Here is a 19,115-nt window from a genome sequence, read left to right as displayed (position 1 = left end):
ACAGGTTCCCCCCCAGGAGCAGCAGGTGCTGGCGGCACTCTCCCCCAGCCCCAGAGGACAGGTCCCCCCCAGCAGCAGGTGCTGGTGGCACTCTCCCCCAGCCCCAGAGGACAGGTCCCCCCCAGGAGCAGCAGGTGCTGGCGGCACTCTCCCCCAGCCCCAGAGGACAGGTTCCCCCCCAGGAGCAGCAGGTGCTGGCGGCACTCTCCCCCAGCCCCAGAGGACAGGTCCCCCCCCCCCAGCAGCAGGTGTGGCGGCACTCTCCCCCAGCCCCAGAGGACAGGTTCCCCCCCAGGAGCAGGTGCTGGCGGCACTCTCCCCCAGCCCCAGAGGACAGGTCCCTCCCCCAGCAGCAGGTGCTGGCGGCACTCTCCCCCAGCCCCAGAGGACAGGTCCCCCCCCCAGGAGCAGCAGGTGCTGGCGGCACTCTCCCCCAGCCCCAGAGGACAGGTCCCCCCCCCAGCAGCAGGTGCTGGCGGCACTCTTCCCCAACCCCAGAGGACAGGTCCCCCCCCAGCAGCAGGTGCTGGCGGCACTCTCCCCCAGCCCCAGAGGACAGGTCCCCCCCCCAGCAGCAGGTGTGGCGGCACTCTCCCCCAGCCCCAGAGGACAGGTCCCCCCTAGGAGCAGCAGGTGCTGGCGGCACTCTCCCCCAGCCCCAGAGGACAGGTCCCCCCCCAGGAGCAGCAGGTGCTGGCGGCACTGTGCCCCAGAGGACAGGTCCCCCCTAGGAGCAGCAGGTGCTGGCGGCACTCTCCCCCAGCCCCAGAGACAGGTCCCCCCCCAGCAGCAGGTGCTGGCGGCACTCTCCCCCAGCCCCAGAGGACAGGTTCCCCCCCAGGAGCAGCAGGTGCTGGAGGCACTGTCCCCCAGCCCCAGAGGACAGGTCCCCCCTAGGAGCAGCAGGTGCTGGCGGCACTCTCCCCCAGCCCCAGAGGACAGGTCCCCCCCCCAGGAGCAGCAGGTGCTGGCGGCACTCTCCCCCAGCCCCAGAGGACAGGTTCCCCCCCAGGAGCAGCAGGTGCTGGCGGCACTCTCCCCCAGCCCCAGAGGACAGGTCCCCCCCCAGGAGCAGCAGGTGCTGGCGGCACTCTCCCCCAGCCCCAGAGGACAGGTCCCCCCCCAGGAGCAGCAGGTGCTGGCGGCACTCTCCCCCAGCCCCAGAGAACACACATGGAGACTGGGTCCTGGTGTTGAAGCTGAAGACAGGAATCTTAATGAAGTGTGGCTGAAAACGGGCTGGAGGGGATAATGTGCTCCGCTAAGGGAGCCTTGTCTGAGTTAATTAAAGAACTATTCATACTTCTACCACTCTGAAGATTTTTGCCTCTGTTAGTTGATAGAAATTGACCATATACCTTAGGAACACTGAATAGTAGAAAGGATGATAACTGCTGAACCAATAAGCAAATGATTATAAGACAAAGTAACAGAGCCTTGAGAAAGGGAGAACATGGAGCCCAGAAGAAGGGCATCAGAGAGGGAGTCAGGGAGGGCTTCTTGGTGGAAGTGAGATTTTTTGTTGTTGTTGTTGTTGAAAATACTATGATTTATTAGTAAGTTCCTTTTAGTAATTTTTTAAAAATAAATTTTTATTAATGTTAATGGGATGACATTAATAAATCAGGGTACATATATTCAAAGAAAACATGTCTAGGTTATCTTGTCATTAAATTATGTTGCATACCCCTCGCCCAGAGTCAGATTGTCCTCCATCACCCTCTATCTAGTTTTCTCTGTGCCCCTCCCCCTCCCCCTAACTCTCTCCCTCCTTCCCTCCCGCGTCCTCCCTCCCCCCACCCCTGGTAACCACCACACTCTTGTCCATGTCTCTTAGTCTCGTTTTTATGTTCCACCAATGTATGGAATCATGTAGTTCTTGTTTTTTTCTGATTTACTTATTTCACGCCTTATAATGTTATCAAGATCCCACCATTTTGCTGTAAATGATCTGATGTCATCATTTCTTATGGCTGAGTAGTATTCCATAGTGTATATGTGCCACATCTTCTTTATCCAGTCTTCTATTGAAGGGCTTTTTGGTTGTTTCCATGTCTTGGCCTCTGTGAACAGTGCTGCAATGAATATGGGGCTACATGTGTCTTTACGTATCAATGTTTCTGAGGTTTTGGGGTATATACCAGTAGAGGGATTGCTGGGTCATAAGGTAGTTCTATTTGCAGTTTTTTGAGGAACCACCATACTTTCCTCCATAATGGTTGTACTACTTTACATTCCCACCAACAGTGTATGAGGGTTCCTTTTTCTCCACAGCCTCTCCAACATTTGCTATTACCCGCCTTGTTGATAATACCTAATCTAACAGGGGTGAGGAGGTATCTCATTGTAGTTTTGATTTGCATTTCTCTAATAACTAATGAAGCTGAGCATCTTTTCATATATCTGTTGGCCATTTGTATTTCTTCCTGGGAGAAGTGTCTGTTCATGTCCTCTTCCCATTTTTTTATTGGATTGTTTGTTTGTTTGTTGTTGAGTTTTATGAGTTCTTTGTAAATTTTGGATATTAGGCCCTTATCTGAGCTGTTGTTTGAAAATAACATTTCCCATTTAGTTGGCTGTCTGTTTATTTTGATATCAGTTTCTCTTGCTGAGCAAAAACTTTTTATTCTGATGTAGTCCCATTCATTTATCTTTGCCTTCACTTCTCTTGCCATTGGAGTCAAGTTCATAAAATGTTCTTTAAAACCCAGGTCTATGAATTTAGTACCTATGTCTTCTTCTATGTACTTTATTGTTTCAGGTCTTATATTTAGGTCTTTGATCCATTTTGAATTAATTTTAGTACATGGGGACAAGCTGTAGTCGAGTTTCATTCTTTTGCATGTGGCTTTCCAGTTTTCCCAACACCATTTGTTGAAGAGGCTTTCTTTTCTCCATTGTGTGTTGTTGGCCCCTTTATCAAAGATTATTTGACCATATATATGTGGTTTTATTTCTGGGCTTTCTATTCTGTTCCATTGGTCTGAGTGTCTATTTTTCTGCCAATACCATGCTGTTTTGATTATCGTGGCCCTATAATATAGTTTAAAGTCAGGTATTGTAATGCCCCCAGCTTCATTCTTTTTCCTTAGGATTGCTTTGGCTATTCGGGGTTTTTTATAGTTCCATATAAATCTGATGATTTTTTGTTCCATTTCTTTAAAAAATGTCATAGGAATTTTGATGGGAATTGCATTAAATTTATATATTGCTTTGGGCAATATGGCCATTTTAATTATATTTATTCTTCCTATCCAAGAACAAGGAATATTTTTCCATCTCATTGTGTCTTTTTCTATTTCTCTTAACAATGCTTTGTAGTTTTCGTTATATAGGTCCTTTACATTCTTTGTTATGTTTATTCCTAGGTATTTTATTTTTTTTGTTGCAATTGTGAAGGGGATTATTTTTTTGAGTTCGTTTTCTAATATTTCATTGTTGGCATATAGAAAGGCTATGGACTTTTGTATGTTAATTTTGTATCCTGCGACCTTACTGTATTGGTTTATTGTTTCTAGTAATCTTTTTGTGGAGTCCTTTGGGTTTTCGATGTATAGGATCATATCATCAGCAAAAAGTGATAGCTTTACTTCTTCTTTTCCGATATGGATGCCTTTTATTTCTTTGTCTTGTCTGATTGCTCTGGCCAGAACTTCTAGCACCACGTTAAATAAGAGTGGAGAGAGTGGACAACCCTGTCTTGTTCCTGATTTAAGGTGGAAAGTCCTCAGTTTTATGCCATTTAATATGATGTTGGCTGATGGTTTATCATATATGGCTTTTATCATGTTGAGATATTTTCCTTCTATACCCATTTTGTTGAGAGTCTTAAACATAAAATTGTGTTGTATTTTATCAAAAGCCTTTTCTGCATCTATTGATAAGATCATGTGGTTTTTGTTCTTTGTTTTGTTGATATGGTGTATTACGTTAACCGTTTTACGTATGTTGAACCATTCTTGAGATTCTGGGGAAGTGAGATTTGAACTAAGTATTAAAGGATGTGCAAGAGGTGGCCAGAGAATTCTAGACAGAATAGTCCACAGGAAGGCCCAGAGCCTCAACTAGCACATGTTGAAATGAAGACCATTGGTGCCCAAAGTGATCCATGGTTATCAGGGGTAAACTGTGCTCTTTAAATATTGTTCAGAAAACCAACAAACTATCTTTTTATTTCCTTAACAATTCCATTATTTATTATGCAAGTAAGCCATGCTTATTGTAGAAAAAAGGGGACAATATTGATATAAATATTTAAAATATGTTAAATTGAGTTCATTTATCATTTCACTGAAGATAACCACTGTTTGGTTTTAACCTTCTGAGCTTCTCTCCCCCCTACTCCCATGGATAAAGATAGCCATATATGTATCTACATGTATTTCACATAAAATATGCATATATTCATAATATACATAAAAATGCATATTTTTAAAAATTAAAGTAGAATCATCCACCTGTTTTTCCCCCCAATCAATATATTGCGAACTAAAATCACTGTCTAAAGCAGGAGTAGCCAACCTTTTTATACCTACCACCCACTTTTGTATCTGTTAGTAGTAAAATTTTCTGACCACCCACCGGTTCCACAGTAATGGTGATTTATAAAGTAGGAAAGTAACTTTACTTTATAACATTTATAAAGCAGAGTTACAGCAAGTTAAAGCATATAATAATAATTACTTACCAAGTACTTTGTGTCAGATTTTTGCTAAGTTTGGCAGAATAAATCTTTATAAAAAACTTACTATAGTTTAATCTATCTTTTTATTTATACTTTGGTTGCTCTGCTACCGCCCACCATGAAAGCTGGAACGGCCACTAGTGGGCGGTAGGGACCAGGTTGACTACCACTGGTCTAAAGCATCAAATCTTTATACATTTGAACTATCGTGGGTGGAAATGTTCTGCAATGAAGCTTGCAGTCCTGTCTTTTCCACAGAGCCAGCATCCGAGCTGTCTGCATTTATTCCCACCAGCCTTTGTGCTGGGCTGTGAACCAGGGCTGAGCTCAGTGACTTAAGAAGGTGTCTGAACAGCCCCAGACTCTGTGCACAACTAATTTTTTTTTATTTATTCATTTTAGAGAGGAGAGGGAGAGAGAGAGAGAGAAAGTGAGAGAGAGAGAGAGAGAGAGGAGAGACAGAGAGAGAGAAGGGGGGAGGAGCTGGAAGCATCAACTCCCATATGTGCCTTGACCAGGCAAGCCCAGGGTTTCGAACAGGCAACCTCAGCACTTCCAGGTCGACACTTTATCCCACTGCGCCACCACAGGTCAGGCCACAACTAAATTTTAAAATTAAATTTAACATTTATAAATTGGGAAATTTCATATTTAAACATTTGAGATTTTGGCTTTTCTCGGGGAAAAGAAAAAGTGGGAGATTTGGCCAAGAAAGACTGGTACTTTTTCCATGGCCTCAGAATTGAATAGCCACTGCCCCTGTTAGATGGAGCCTGTGCTCTCTGGTCTGCTACCTACACTCCATGATGGCTGTCACTCATCTCACCTGCCTGGGCCTTCAAGGACTTGAGTTTGCCACCTCTACATGAGTCCTGTGTTTACAGAAGCTGGTTGCCAATTAAAGTAAAGCCTTTCTTAATCTGTTTATTAGTGATGTAGTTTCATTTGTTAATTCAATAAACATTTAGTGAGGGGCCATTCTGTGTTTGAATCTGTATATATAGTATACATATATTAAAACAATCATAAAAATATAGTCCTTGCTGTTGTGGTACTCAAATTTTAGCTGAGCTTAGGCATGTGCAAAGTGCTCTGGGAGAGTAGAGACATGTGATGAACTGAATAATGCCCCCAGCTCCCTGCCAAAAGGTCTCTGTTCTAATCCCTGGACCCTGTGAATATGTTGCCTTAAATGGAAAATGGACCTTTGCAGATATGATCAGAGTAAGGATCCTTAGATTGACAGCCTGTCCTGGATTCTCTGCATGAGCCCAATGTAATCCCAAGGTCCATTTAAGAAGGAGGCAAGATGGTCAAAGTCAGACTAGGAGAAAATGTGAGGATGGAACAGAGGTCAGAGAGGAGAAAAGATACTGCATCACTGGCTTTGATGTCGGAGAAAGGGCCACCAGCCAAGGAGTGCAGGCAGCCTCTAGAAGTTGGAGGAGCCAGGAAATGAGTTCTTTCCTGACGAAGGGAACACAGTCCTGCTGATACTCTGACTGGAGCCCACTGAGACTGATTTTGGAACTCTAACCCCCTGAATTATAAGATAATATATTTAAGACACCAAATTAATGGTAATTTGTTATAGCAGGAAAGGAGTAACTTTTTTTTCTGGGAAAGGGTTAATAAAGAAGGGGATATTTGAACTGGCTCTGGGAGGAGGAGGAAGAGGAGTTCATCAGGTACAGAGAGGGGATGGAAGGGAGCCCAGGCATAGGCAGAAGGACATGTACAGAGAGTGTGAAAAAGCAGAGCCTGTCTGGAGGCTGGCTGTCGGTTCATTGTGGTTGGAACATAAAAGAGTATGAAGACTGAAATAGTAGATGAAGCCAGAGAGAGGGGCTGGGATCTTGACTCAGAACTGGTCCCAGGAAAAAAAAATAGTCCTCAATGGTTTTAAGAGGGGAAAAGAAGATCCAATATATGTTTCAGAGAGACTACTCTGGCATCTGTGGAGGGGGGCTGGAAGAAACTAGACCAGAGGTAAGGAGACCAGTGAACGAGGCTGTTGCAGTGACACAGGCCACACAGAGTCATGGCAGGGGTGGTGGCCATGGGAAAGTGGAAAGTAATCAAAGACTTGTCTGAACTAGGATTAACAGGATTTGAAGTCTAACCAAGAGGGTGACAGAGAGGGAGGAATCATGCCTTCTAGGTTTTTAGGTAGGGTGTCATTCACTAGGGCTCAGAAAGAGCAGGCTTGGGGAGGGCAGAGCCAGGGAGAGGAAGAAACCATGGGTTACTTCTGGGACTTGGTGAGTGGGAGGGGCCCACTGTAAACCTGGGAAGAGTTATCCAAAGGCAGTTGGCAAGCAAATCTCTAGAACTATTCTATTGTGGGTTGCGATTAAAGTCATCTGCATGCCTTCTGTATCCTGGCAGGAGCGAGGAGGCCCAGGACTGGGACTGAGAGGTCAGTGGTGTGCTAGTAAATGTTTAACAGTTGGCTCTCTGAGGGGGAAGAAAGGCCTTGATATGTAGCATTTGCCGAATCCTCCGGTATAAATATTTCCATCATAACTAATTTCAAGTGCATGGAGTTGGGAAGAGGTGCGCAGTAGTAGCACATCATTATACAATGTTTCCATCACACAGACACACCAGAAATAAATCATCTCAAGAGCTTAGATAATAGTAAAGTGTAGCAAAATAATCAGCACATGATTATGTGGGGTATTTATTTCCTCTGTTTTTAATGTAACTTCATAGTAATTTGATTTGTAATTGTGTCTGGGTTTAACAACCAGCTCACAAAATTGTTGACAATTTTACATTCAGCCCTGTGAGCCCGTAGGAGCAGGCGCCTGCGCACTGAAGGAGAGGCGTTGACAAAGTGCAGGTCAGAAGGGCCTAGAAATGCACCTCCTTCTCAGGCAGGCTGCGGGACACCCCGTGATCACACCTGTGAGAAGGCAGAGCCAGCTCCAGGACCCAGGAGGCAGCTCTTCCTGATGGCCCCTCAGTGCCCTGGCCAGCCTTGCAGACCCAGGAATTTAGTGTGGTCCTTGACCCCAGGATGATGACTCAGGGCACGTGGAGTGAGTGACTGGGGAAGAGGCCACTGGTCGGTCCGGAACAAAGAGAACCGGACGAGATTTATTTCTGCTGGGAGCTAAATGGGAAGCTCAGACATTTTTCTGCTGTTCCCGGTGCCTTTGAACTGCCTCCGATTGAGCAATTGCACATATTTCCAAGAAGCAAAAATTTTTTCAAGTGGACTTATTTTAAAAAAAGAATTGCTGAAGTGAACGAGCTGGAGAGGAAACCTGGGGAGATGTTCTGGCTGATTTCCTGTCCAGGCTGGGGGTGGAAGGTGGTTTGGAGGGGGTGGATGGAAGTCAGGCCTGGGTTTGACCGTTTTTCAGGGAGTGTAGAACCTAGGTCCCAGGCATTTCAGGGTTTCTCCAGCCCTCTTCTTCCTCCATAGTGGCACTGAAGGTCCAAGGGTCTCCTTGAGAGCCAGGGAGTTGGGGTGAGGAGGGTACCTTGGTGCCCTATGTCGTCTGTCCTGGCTGGCATTGACAAGATACCCACCGTACATTCTGTCCATCCTTGGTCAGCGGTAACCTCTGAATCAGCCTTCTCAAAGCACCTTCAGTTCTGGCAACTCTGCTCCTGGGTGCACAGAAATTAGTGTGCTATTTGCCCCTGTCTCCCCCGCTCCCCAACCTGGGGATACAAGAAATAGGTTATCTAAAGGCCTTATTTATCAAGTCCCACAAAATAGTCCTTTTGTCCTCTTCTTGGGTTTTCTCCAAAGGATTCTGTTTGGGAAAAGTGGCCCCAGACCTCTCTGCCCTCAGATGTAGGGATCTGTACCCACCTCCCCAGGGAAGCGGGCTCGGGCCCCTTTCTCAGGGACTCACCAGCGCGCACGCTCACAGCTTCCACTCCAGCTCTCCTGTCTCTCCCTAGCCACATCACACTTCACTAGTCTTGGGTGGAGGGAGACTTACCCTTACTTAGCATGTTTTTTCCCAAATCTCTTTTCTGTGCCCTGAGCACTTTCTGTTTCCCTAAAGCAGGGGTCCCCAAACTACGGCCGCGGGCCACATGCGGCCCCCTGAGGCCATTTATCCGGCCCCCACCGCACTTCCGGAAGGGGCACCTCTTTCATTGGTGGTCAGTGAGAGGAGCATAGTTCCCATTGAAATACTGGTCAGTTTGTTGATTTAAATTTACTTGTTCTTTATTTTAAATGTTATATTTGTTCCCGTTTTGCTTTTTTACTTTAAAATAAGATATGTGCAGTGTGCATAGGGATTTGTTCATAGTTTTTTATAGTCCGGCCCTCCAATGGTCTGAGGGACAGTGAACTGGCCCCCTATGTAAAAAGTTTGGGGACCCCTGCCCTAAAGGCTAGCCCTTGGTGACATGAGGCAGAGATACACTCCCTTTCTCTACCTTCTGCTGCTACAACCCTTCCCCAAACTGCTAGCACAGAATGGCCTCATGTGTGAGGGCGAGGGGAAGGGGAAAGAGAAGGTGGCAGGAGGCAGGTGCTACTGTTTTAAATGTACCATCTCTCCCTTTCCCCTCACTCTCCCCCCATCCCCTCCTCACCACTGAGTACCACACTAACTCCCAAACTCCTCCTCTGGGAGCTGGTGGCCGCTCCTCCTGGATGCGACCCTGGCAAGTCTGAGAAGATGCTGGCTTGATCCTAGGACTAGAATGGGTTCTGGATCAGGAAGGAAGGCACCCCCAGACAAGAACAGAGCCTCTAAGAGATCCTCAGGACTGGTGAGCATAGCCAAAGGGTTCAACCCGGGGGGCGTTGGCAGCACCTGGGCCAGCCTCCATGAAGCACACCCCCCCGCCCGCTGCAGCCCCTGTGTTCCCAGCTTCGCCAATCAGAGGGATTGTGTGAGGGTGAGAAGTCATTAGGGAAGTTCCCTCTGCTCACTCATCCTCCCCTTCTTCCTTTTGTCCTTCTGCACCCCACCCTTGCTCCACCAGGACTGACCACAGCACAGACCGGGGACTGACCACGGTACTAATCCTCTCTCTCTAAACCCACCACATGCAGCCACTCCTGCCCAACCGCAGAACCAATGTCAGCATGGCCCCTGACAATCATGTCTGACAATCTTTTATCTATTTGTCAGAACAGAGGAAGAACCCAGGCCGGGCCTGGACTGTGCCTCCTTTACTTACAAGAGGCAAAGCCGGGAACTCTGCCACCTGGGGAAAATGCAGACGACCTGGGCCTGGTTGGGTGTCAGCGATGCTGTGGCTGAGAGAACTCAGCTGCCCTATGCAGAGAGTGGGGGAAGAACTCACTGAGTACAAGTGCTGGCACCTGCATGGACATCCTAATGTAGTCCCTACACCAACCCTAAAAGGCAGGTACTGGGAGAGGCTAGGAGAGACTAATCCAGCAAAAAAAGAGGCGCAAGGAGAACTAGAAACCAATTTGCCAAGCTGCAAGGCCTCTCACAGCATCTGGAGATTAGGAAGAAGGATGGGGCCTTCCCGAGGTGGACCCCTTCTCAGACTGCCTTGCAGGCATACAGGACTCAGCTCTGCAGCTGGCCAGGCCCAGGGACCCATAGAGGTGCCTCTCTGTACTCTGAGCTGCTATCTGATGCCCCACGAGAGTCTCCGAGTCTGCTCAGGACTGCCCTGGGGTGAGCACAGGGAGCAGGGAGCGTCCTCTCTCAATGAGAGAGACCACGAGAGGCAGGAGGATCGGAAGGCACCGCCCAAGGACCCCTGCTTTCACAACATGAACATATTTGTTTATTATTTACTAAAAGTAAACCCGGGCCCGGGGATCAGGGGTTCCAGGACCTCTTCTGACTGCCCCTCATTCACAGGTGTGGCGTTGGTCAAGCCCTTGCCTCTGTCTGGACCTGTAAGATGGGAGAAGGGGGCAGGACTGATTTCCCTGGCCCACCCTGCCATCCCCTGAGGCTGCAGAGGGACTGAGTCACTCCAAACAATCCCCTCCGTGGAATTCTTCATCTAGAGATAGACCAGTGGTATTAATAGTAACCTAATCTCTTTCAAATTCTTTGTGCTGCTAAAATAAAAGCAAAAATTCAAAACTGGAAGAACAAAAAAACTCTCTTCTGAGAATTCTGAGTCACTTCGGAAAGGTCAGTGGAGTCTGGGTTAACCTGTTGTTATCCAGAAAGGCCTTGGCTCTTCTCTCAACACCCAAAGAGAATGAGAGATGCTCAGCTTGTAATCTGTGCTCCTGGGCCACTGTGGTTTCAGAGAGCAGTTTGGTCTCTTCTGGGCTGGTCACAAGACTCTGTGAGAGGATTCTTGAGGCCATAGTGAGAGTCCACTACTTGCCAAGGATGCCACCCATGAGCTGGTGGGCTTGACTCTACAAGGAGCTGGGGACTCAGACAGACCCAGCCACTCATGGGCTATGTGACTCTAGGCAAGTCTTCGGCCCTTTGTTTCCTCATCTATAAAACGGGACTAATTAATGCTAATGATAAGTGCTCACACTACCCACCTCACAGGGTTGCCAGGAGCACTGAAGGGTCTCTGTAATGGCCCTTGCTAAATCATGGCTCCTGATGATGGCCCTCATGCTTTCTGGGACATGGGCAGCGCCAACCGGAAGCCGTCACCCCCCAGCTGAAGCATGCAGAATGGAGGTGTTCCTCCGGGGATGGATGGGCATGCCTCTGCTTGTACAGCCCCCTGTCAGAGCACTCTCTCCTGCTCTCCTGACCTCTCCCCACTGCCCACAAGGCTCCTACAGAGGCTATTCCTGGGGGCAGAGCTTGTGCTGTTGACATAACAAGTGTGGGACTTTCCGGGGTAAAAGGTTGAATGGACAAACTAATGGACAGTTGTGTAAATGAGAAAGTCAGAAGGTGAGTAGGTGAATGGACAGACAGACAGATGGATGAATGGGTGAATTTGCTACCCCATAATGGGGGTCATACAACCTCAAACTGTGGGCCCAATCTTGCGTCGTAAGACCTCTGGCTTGACAACCTGCTGCTTCTTGTCCTGCCCACCCCCATCCTCAGCTCTGCTGGGAATGCACACTCCAGTTCTCTGTAGCGCAAGTACTCACACACTGGGTTCTGCTGCTATAGTCTAGCAGAGCTCCTGCTGGAGGAGGCGGAGTAGAAGAAGAGAAAGATGGTGGGCCTTGGATTTAGACTATCCTGGGTATAATCATTGGCCTGCCACTTATGCGTATGTCATCTCAAGGAAGTTGCTGACTCTCTCTTAGTTCCTTAAGTATAAAATGGAAACAATAAAAATCTTCTTACAAGTGTTAAATAACATAGCGCTTGAAATGCACTTAGTATAGTGTTCGATACTAAGTAGGCAACCTAGAAATATCTGATGAATGAAAGAATAAAAAAAGTATGTCAGTTTGCTTTCTTTCATGAGCATGTCCAGGGGCAGACAAGATATTTAAGGTAAATTTTTTTTTTTAATTTTTATTTTATTTATTCATTTTAGAGAGGAGAGAGAGAGAGAGACAGGGGGGAGGAGCTGGAAGCATCAACTCCCATATGTGCCTTGACCAGGCAAGCCCAGGGTTTTGAACCGGCGACCTCAGCATTTCCAGGTCGACGCTCTATCCACTGCGCCACCACAGGTCAGGCCCTTTTTTTTTTTTTTTTTTTTTTTAAGGTAAATTTTTTCAGACAAGATATTTAAATGTGGTTGAGAGACTGTTGGCCTTTTCAAGTACACAATTGATTGGATAGCCATACCAACAGAAGCTCTTAGGTTACTTGCACCAGGTACAAAGGTAACTGGACCCAGTGAAGTTGTTTCCCTTTTCTGCACCTCAGTTTTCCTTTCTGTAAAATGGGCCAGGTTGAACTTAAACACTGGCTGGGGGCAGAATGAATAGAGTCCAAAGAGCTGATTGGCTAATGAGCCACCTAACCCTTTAATGACCAGGCAGAAGAGGCAGTAAGAAGGGCTTAGAATATGAGTTAAAGAGCAACTGGAGACCAAACATTACTAAATGTTTTTCCCTTTTATGGGTTGGTCCGTTAAATCACCACTTCCTGGAGACTGTATTCTAAACTTTGCTGTGATGGATGCAAGGTCTGTGTGCCCACGAGCTCCAGCAGAACCCAGATGTCACCCTGGGGGAGGGACTCTGCTTTTACCTTGCTATTTTAAGCAGCAAGTTTATAATAATGGGTGGGAGAGAAGCAACAGGGGCAGGAGCAGCGTGGGAATGGCCTGGGCAGACGCGGCTGCTGGGACTTCCCCTGAGGAGCTCGGGGTTCCGACCTGTCGAGAGCAGGACCTCAGCCAGCCTCCACTCGGCTTTCTCCGGCAGCTGACACCTTTCAGGGCTTGTGTGACTTAACTCATTTCTGTTTTACTTTGCTTTCTGACCCAGGGACGGAATTAAGGTCTTTCTGGAGGGGTAGGAGGTAGAGGAAAGGAAGTGGAGACATTTCTGGTGTGACTTCGGAATATCATGATTTCAGAATCCCATGGGATGGAACCAGCAAATCTGTGTTTCATTGTGACTAGAAAGAGTCCAGGGCTTTAGGGACTTCAGTGTTGGAGAAGACCCCTGAAATGCGTAGGAGTCCTGTGACTCTTGTCCCAGCCGTTGCTGAAACTCTCCCCAGAATGGGAAGCTCAATACCTTAAAGAACAATCTGTTGCATCTTCTGATGGTTCCAACCACTAGGAAGTTTTCCCCTGCTTTGATCTGGCCTTTCACTCATTGTTCATGAACCTGTCCTTTGGGAACAATAGAACTACATGAATGGCTTTTGAATATCTAAGCAGAGATTTTATTTCTCCCTGCACCTTCTCTTCTCCAGGCTAAAAATCTTTAGTTTATTAAACACAACTTCCTGTCTCCCTACATCCTGCTTCTCCTTTTCTGAACATCGCTAGTTTGTCTGAATCCTTTGTAACATGCGAAGCACAACTTCATGTAGATTAAGACTTGAGGAAAAAGCAAAACTGTCACCTCTCTTGTTTCAGAAATCATAACCTTATTAAGACAGCGAGGACCTACACATATGTCCCATATCATTTTAACTGGTGTCCTGGGAGGTGCAGCCAACCTCCTTGATAGAATTGGATTTTTTTGAATATTCTTACTACTTTGTCACCAGCACCATTGACATCACTGCTGCTGAAGTTCATGTAAATTTAACAGAAACTAATCACAGAGCTCACCTTTGGGCAAATCCAAGGCTCAGTTTATTAATATACTGACCATTAAGGATGGCAGACAGTACAACCAGGGCCCATAACTCTCATTCCTGAGAGCCAGGTTCAGTTTGTCTAGAATGGCTTCTCCTTTCCTCTCTCACCTCCCCTGCTAGGCCTCCGCTAGTCTGTTCAGAGAAATTCCATTCATCATTTCAGTCTTCATGGCTCAGCTCAAACACCATTTCTTTTTTTTTTTTAATAATTTCATTTTTTTAATGGGGCAACATCAATAAATCAGGATACCTATATTCAAAGATAACATGTCCAGGTTATCTTGTCATTTAATTATGTTGCATACCCATCACCCAAAGTCAGATTGTCCTCTGTCACCTTGTATCTAGTTTTCTTTGTGCCCCTCCCCCTCCCCCTTTCCCTCTCCTTTTCCCCCCTCCCTCCGTAACCACCACACTCTTATCAATGTCTCTTAGTATCACTTTTATGTCCCACCTATGTATGGAATAATGCAGTTCCTGTTTTTTCTGATTTACTTATTTCACTTTGTATAATGTTATCAAGATCCCACCATTTTGCTGTAAATGATCTGATGTCATCATTTCTTATGGCTGAGTAGTATTCCATAGTGTATATGTGCCACATCTTCTTTATCCAGTCATCTATTGACGGGCTTTTTGGTTGTTTCCATGTCCTGGCCACTGTGAACAATGCTGCAATAAACATGGGGCTGCATGTGTCTTTACGTATCAATGTTTTTGAGTTTTTAGGGTATATACCCAATAGAGGGATTGCTGGGTCATAAGATAGTTCTATTTTCAGTTTTTTGAGGAACCACCATACTTTCTTCCATAATGGTTGTACTACTTTCCATTCCCACCAACAGTGTATGAGGGTTCCTTTTTCTCCACAGCCTCTCCAACATTTGCTATTACCTGTCTTGTTAATAATAGCTAATCTAACAGGTGTGAGGTGGTATCTCATTGCAGTTTTGATTTGCATTTCTCTAATAACTAAAGAAGATGAGCATCTTTTCACATATCTGTTGGCTATTTGTATTTCTTCCTGGGAGAAGTGTCTGTTCATGTCCTCTTCCCATTTTTTTATTTCTAACATAGTTTTACTAAAACTATATTCTACCCATCTTAATTTCCATAGTTGAGAAACTTTTTCTGGGATCCTGCAAATAACTTCTTTCTTTCAAGGTATTTACTATTTACCCCCCACCCCCATGCTGCTTTCCAGCTGCTTCTTGCCACTGGACTCTTCTTCTTGAAGGCCAAGACCACAGTTTCATCATCTTTATGTCACCAGCACTCTGCACAAGGCCTGGTAGACTGGGTGTAAAGTGAGTGCTTGTGGTGAATGAGTGAAGGAATGAAGGATGCAGTTCATGGATATTCTACTTGAGATGAGATTTCTTGAGCCGCCCAGTAGGGGTCAACCTAACTGTCTCAGAGATGAACGGGACTACATTTCCACTGCAGAGAATGACAAAAGTCAACATGATAGTTGCTACAACAATCCCAGGGCCAAAGATCTCTAGTCTTTAAACACAAATCAACAAAACAATTGGACAAATCTTCTGGTTACCCACAAGGAATCAGACCTCTCACCTGCCTCCCGGAGCTCAGTCCCAGTTGCATGTGTCAGGTGTGGGCCTCTGTCAGGGCTGTGGCAGATGCCAGATAAGAGCCTGCCTGCACAGCACTCTGGCTCTAGGCCATTTCCAACCCTTTTTGTGTGAAGGAAAAAGTATCAAGTATCATGGGATGTGGCAGGGCTCTCCGTTTCTTCCAGACTGCTTCTAGCAGTCTCTACCTTGCATAAGACCCAGGACATAGCAGGTACTCAGTAAACGAGACGTGTGTGTTCCAGCAGCCGCCTGATAGTGGCTGAGAGCAGAGTGTAAGGGTGACAGAGTGTCTGGTGGAAGGCAACCTCTGAAATTGCAGAACCAGGCTAGTTGTTGGTTCTGTAGGTCCGTGAAGGCATCCACACCTCACTAGGTGGAAGAGGTCGGAAGAAGTTTGGAGGTGGGAAGAGGCCAGGCAGAGCCCTCTGGACTCTGGCCACGCTTCCTGGGCTGCAGACATCCTGCACCTACGTAGCCTCTGTGAGCACTGCTCTATGTGGGGCATTCTTATCTCTGTTCCACTGACAAGGAAACCGAGGCTCAGAGGCGAAGCCAATGTACGAGGCCAGGCAGCCACTGAGTGACAGAGTAGGGGCTCAGACCCAGAAATCTGGTTTCGCAGCCTGTGCTCTTTCTTCCTGGCTATCCTCTCTCCAGATGGAGACCCCACATCACTAGTCTCCTTTTCTAGGAGGAAGCAGAAGAGTTGGACCCATTGGCTCAGGTCTGTTGGGGAGATCTTAGCCCTGGGCCTCTTGACTGGCAAGAAACATGAAAGAGGCCCTGGCCGGTTGGCTCAGCGGTAGAGCGTCGGCCTGGCGTGTGGGGGACCCGGGTTCGATTCCCGGCCAGGGCACATAGGAGAAGTGCCCATTTGCTTCTCCACCCCCCCCTTCCTCTCTGTCTCTCTCTTCCCCTCCCACAGCCAAGGCTCCATTGGAGCAAAGATGGCCCGGGCGCTAGGGATGGCTCCTTGGCCTCTGCCCCAGGCGCTAGAGTGGCTCTGGTCGCAGCAGAGCGACGCCCCGGAGGGGCAGAGCGTCGCCCCTGGTGGCATCGCTCTGGATCCTGGTCGGGCGCATGCGGGAGTCTGTCTGACTGTCTCTCCCCGTTTCCAGCTTCAGAAAAATACAAAAAAAAAAAAAAAAGAAACATGAAAGAGTGGTGGTCACAAGTGATAGTATAGTAGTTATAAGTAAACACAACCCAAATTAACTTAAACACTAAGACATTTGTTTCTGTAACTGCTAGTTTAGAAAGAGTTCAGCCTGTAGGTACACTTTATCAGGGCTCAGCCACATTTCTCTGCAGGTCTGTTGGCACTGCCTTGTGCTCTCGGTATGTGTCAGGTTTATCCGCAATCTGGCCTTCTTCATGGAAGCAAAATGGCATCAGCAGCACCAGGTTGACGACTGCACACTCTACTACCCAAAGCAAGAGAGAGCATCTGGGCTTCTGACCACTGTCACGTACTTCTTGGCTCAGGCTAATCTATTGTTTGTCCCTGAGACAATCACTGGCAGGATGGATGAGATTATGCTCATTGGGATCAATCCCAGCAAGGCCTCGAGGGGGTACAGGCGATCGACCCAGGCCAACCCTCCAGAATCACGGCTTTAGCAGGGCTGACGGGCCCCAGGAAGTGAGTCCAGGGAGAGAGCCCTGGGCTGAGGGTTGGAAGAGCTGCTGAAGGATGTGAAGTGAGCCGCGGGTGAGAAGTCAGGAAACACTGTCACTTCCTCTTCCCCCACGCAACCAAAGAAGGCTGTGTGGTATAGTGGAAAGAGCCCTGGTGTCAAAATCGGGAAAATCTGGATCCAAATGCTTGGTTCTTTACATGAGTTGGGCAAGTGGCTGCGTCTCTCCGAAGCAGCTTTCTCATCTATAAAATGCAAACATTAATGCCTGCATCAGGGGTCATCATGAGGATTAAATTAGGCAACGATACTGGTAATGCTCCTAGGATAGTGCCTGGCAACCAGTAAGTGCTCAATAAATGCTCGACAAGTGTACATCTGATCCCAGTGGAGTGTCCTCCATTAGCTATGGCTTTGAAGAGGTTGAAGCACTTTTCTCCCTTCCCGGATAGCTGTGTTTACTGAAAGGACCAAATTAGATGCAAAATCTCTAAGGCCACCTCTGACTTTGTAAACAGAGCTAGTGAACAGGAGGAAATGCAATTCCAAATGCCCTCTATTCCCACCTCTGAAGTTAACACAAGCTCAAGCAGGCTGTCTCTGCGGCTCATGATGCCCTGGAAACGGAACCCAGTTTGGGTCAAGGATGGGAGTGGGTTTGACTTGTTCTTCTGGCATCTCTTTAGCCTGCAGAGCCCAGGACTCTTGGATCATCTTTGGGGCTAACACAGCAGAGGTTCCGGGCACCTGCAGCTACTCCTGCTAGTAGGCTGCCATGCCCCACGTTCCTGAGGACGAGGAGCCCCCCGGAGAGCCACAGGCAGCCCAGAGCCCCACCAGTCAAGTAAGTGCCCCCTCCCTGCCTGTGACTAGTCTGCCCAGAGTCAAGCCATGCGCCCTGGGCTGAGGCCACAGTGCCTGGCTTGACCAGAGGGTTTGCCAATAGCCCATGCAGGCTGCTGCGGGTGCCTGGGAAAGGTATGCAGCCTCCACACTGAGGACTAAACACACACAGTTCCTCTGAATTGCCTGAAGCCCCCCTTCCCTGAAAGTGGAACCTCTTGGGCTATGTCTGACTGAGGCCTCCTGGGGCATCAAACCACCCTAACCCTGCAGGCTCCCTCTAAGAATGGAGAAGACTTGGAGGAGGAACGCATCATGTCAGGGTCATGAGCACCGCAAGAGTCGCTTAAAGAGAATTCACTTAAAATAAGATCAAATTTTCATAGCAAATAGGGAAAAAGATTTTCAGTGAAATTATATTCTAAAAAAGGAAATGATGAGAATAAGTTAAAGGGAGTCTCATTATGATTATATTATATAAATAAAATTATGAGGCAAGTTACTTTTAGTTATTTTTACTATAAAACAAAGATTATATGTCACTTTTTAGAATGAACAAAGAATTAACTAAATGTGTTGATTTTGGTGTGGGTATATTTATTTTTATACCAACAAGATGATCTGTTCACGTGATATTTACTTCCTTCGAATTTTATTATACAGCGCCTTCATTAGAAGATTCTATTTGTTTAATATTTGAGATTTTAATTTATTTTCCCAAAGATCCCTTTCAATCCTTCAATATTCAAATCACTCTCTTATGAGGAAACTATCTTGTCTCAGCCTCATAATTTTGTTCTCCGTTTGTTGACTAATCTAGTTCCATCTGCTCCTATTGGTCCAAAACCTCACATTTCTTCAACCTTGTTTTCTTTGACCTCATGAGCGTGGCAGTTGATTGGCCCTGAACTTGTATCATCTTGTTATATCTGACAGTCATCCTTGCTGCCCTCAGCCAGAAGGGACAGGCACTTGTTAAGTGATGGAAGAATGTACAATTAAGCATTCATTTGACAAGTGAGAAGATTTTTAGTGAATATTTTCTTATTATGATGACACTTGTTTTCTCACACATCATTACTCTGGTAACTTAGACAATAAATACTTAGAAAAGAATGGCCTCTTGTATCTCCATTTCCCAAGCTCATGGTATTGCAGAACTTGGCAGCCTTAA

The 19,115-nt window shown here is 46.8% G+C and overlaps 1 protein-coding gene across 7 annotated transcripts in view; it reads left to right on the top strand.

Annotated features, from left to right (window-relative positions):
• IRAG1 (inositol 1,4,5-triphosphate receptor associated 1) overlaps window positions 1-19,115 on the top strand; it is a 148,657-nt gene that overhangs the window by 33,752 nt on the left and 95,790 nt on the right. For 4 of the 7 annotated variants that reach the window (XM_066250951.1, XM_066250953.1, XM_066250952.1 and 1 more), the window contains exon 2: window positions 17,785-17,942. The exons of 1 other annotated variant lie outside the window; for it this stretch is intronic. In XM_066250951.1, the coding sequence (XP_066107048.1) occupies window positions 17,874-17,942 (69 nt within the window). In that variant the 5' untranslated portion in view covers window positions 17,785-17,873. Of the gene's footprint in view, window positions 1-17,784; window positions 17,943-19,115 lie in introns of those variants that run through there. 2 more of the 7 variants (XM_066250955.1, XM_066250954.1) reach the window with 1 other exon arrangement.

The sequence above is a fragment of the Saccopteryx bilineata genome, chromosome 1, assembly GCF_036850765.1.
Source record: "Saccopteryx bilineata isolate mSacBil1 chromosome 1, mSacBil1_pri_phased_curated, whole genome shotgun sequence".
NCBI classification, from domain to species: Eukaryota; Metazoa; Chordata; class Mammalia; order Chiroptera; family Emballonuridae; genus Saccopteryx; species Saccopteryx bilineata.
Note: the sequence above shows the minus strand (reverse complement) of the source record. Positions and strands in the feature narration are given on the sequence as shown.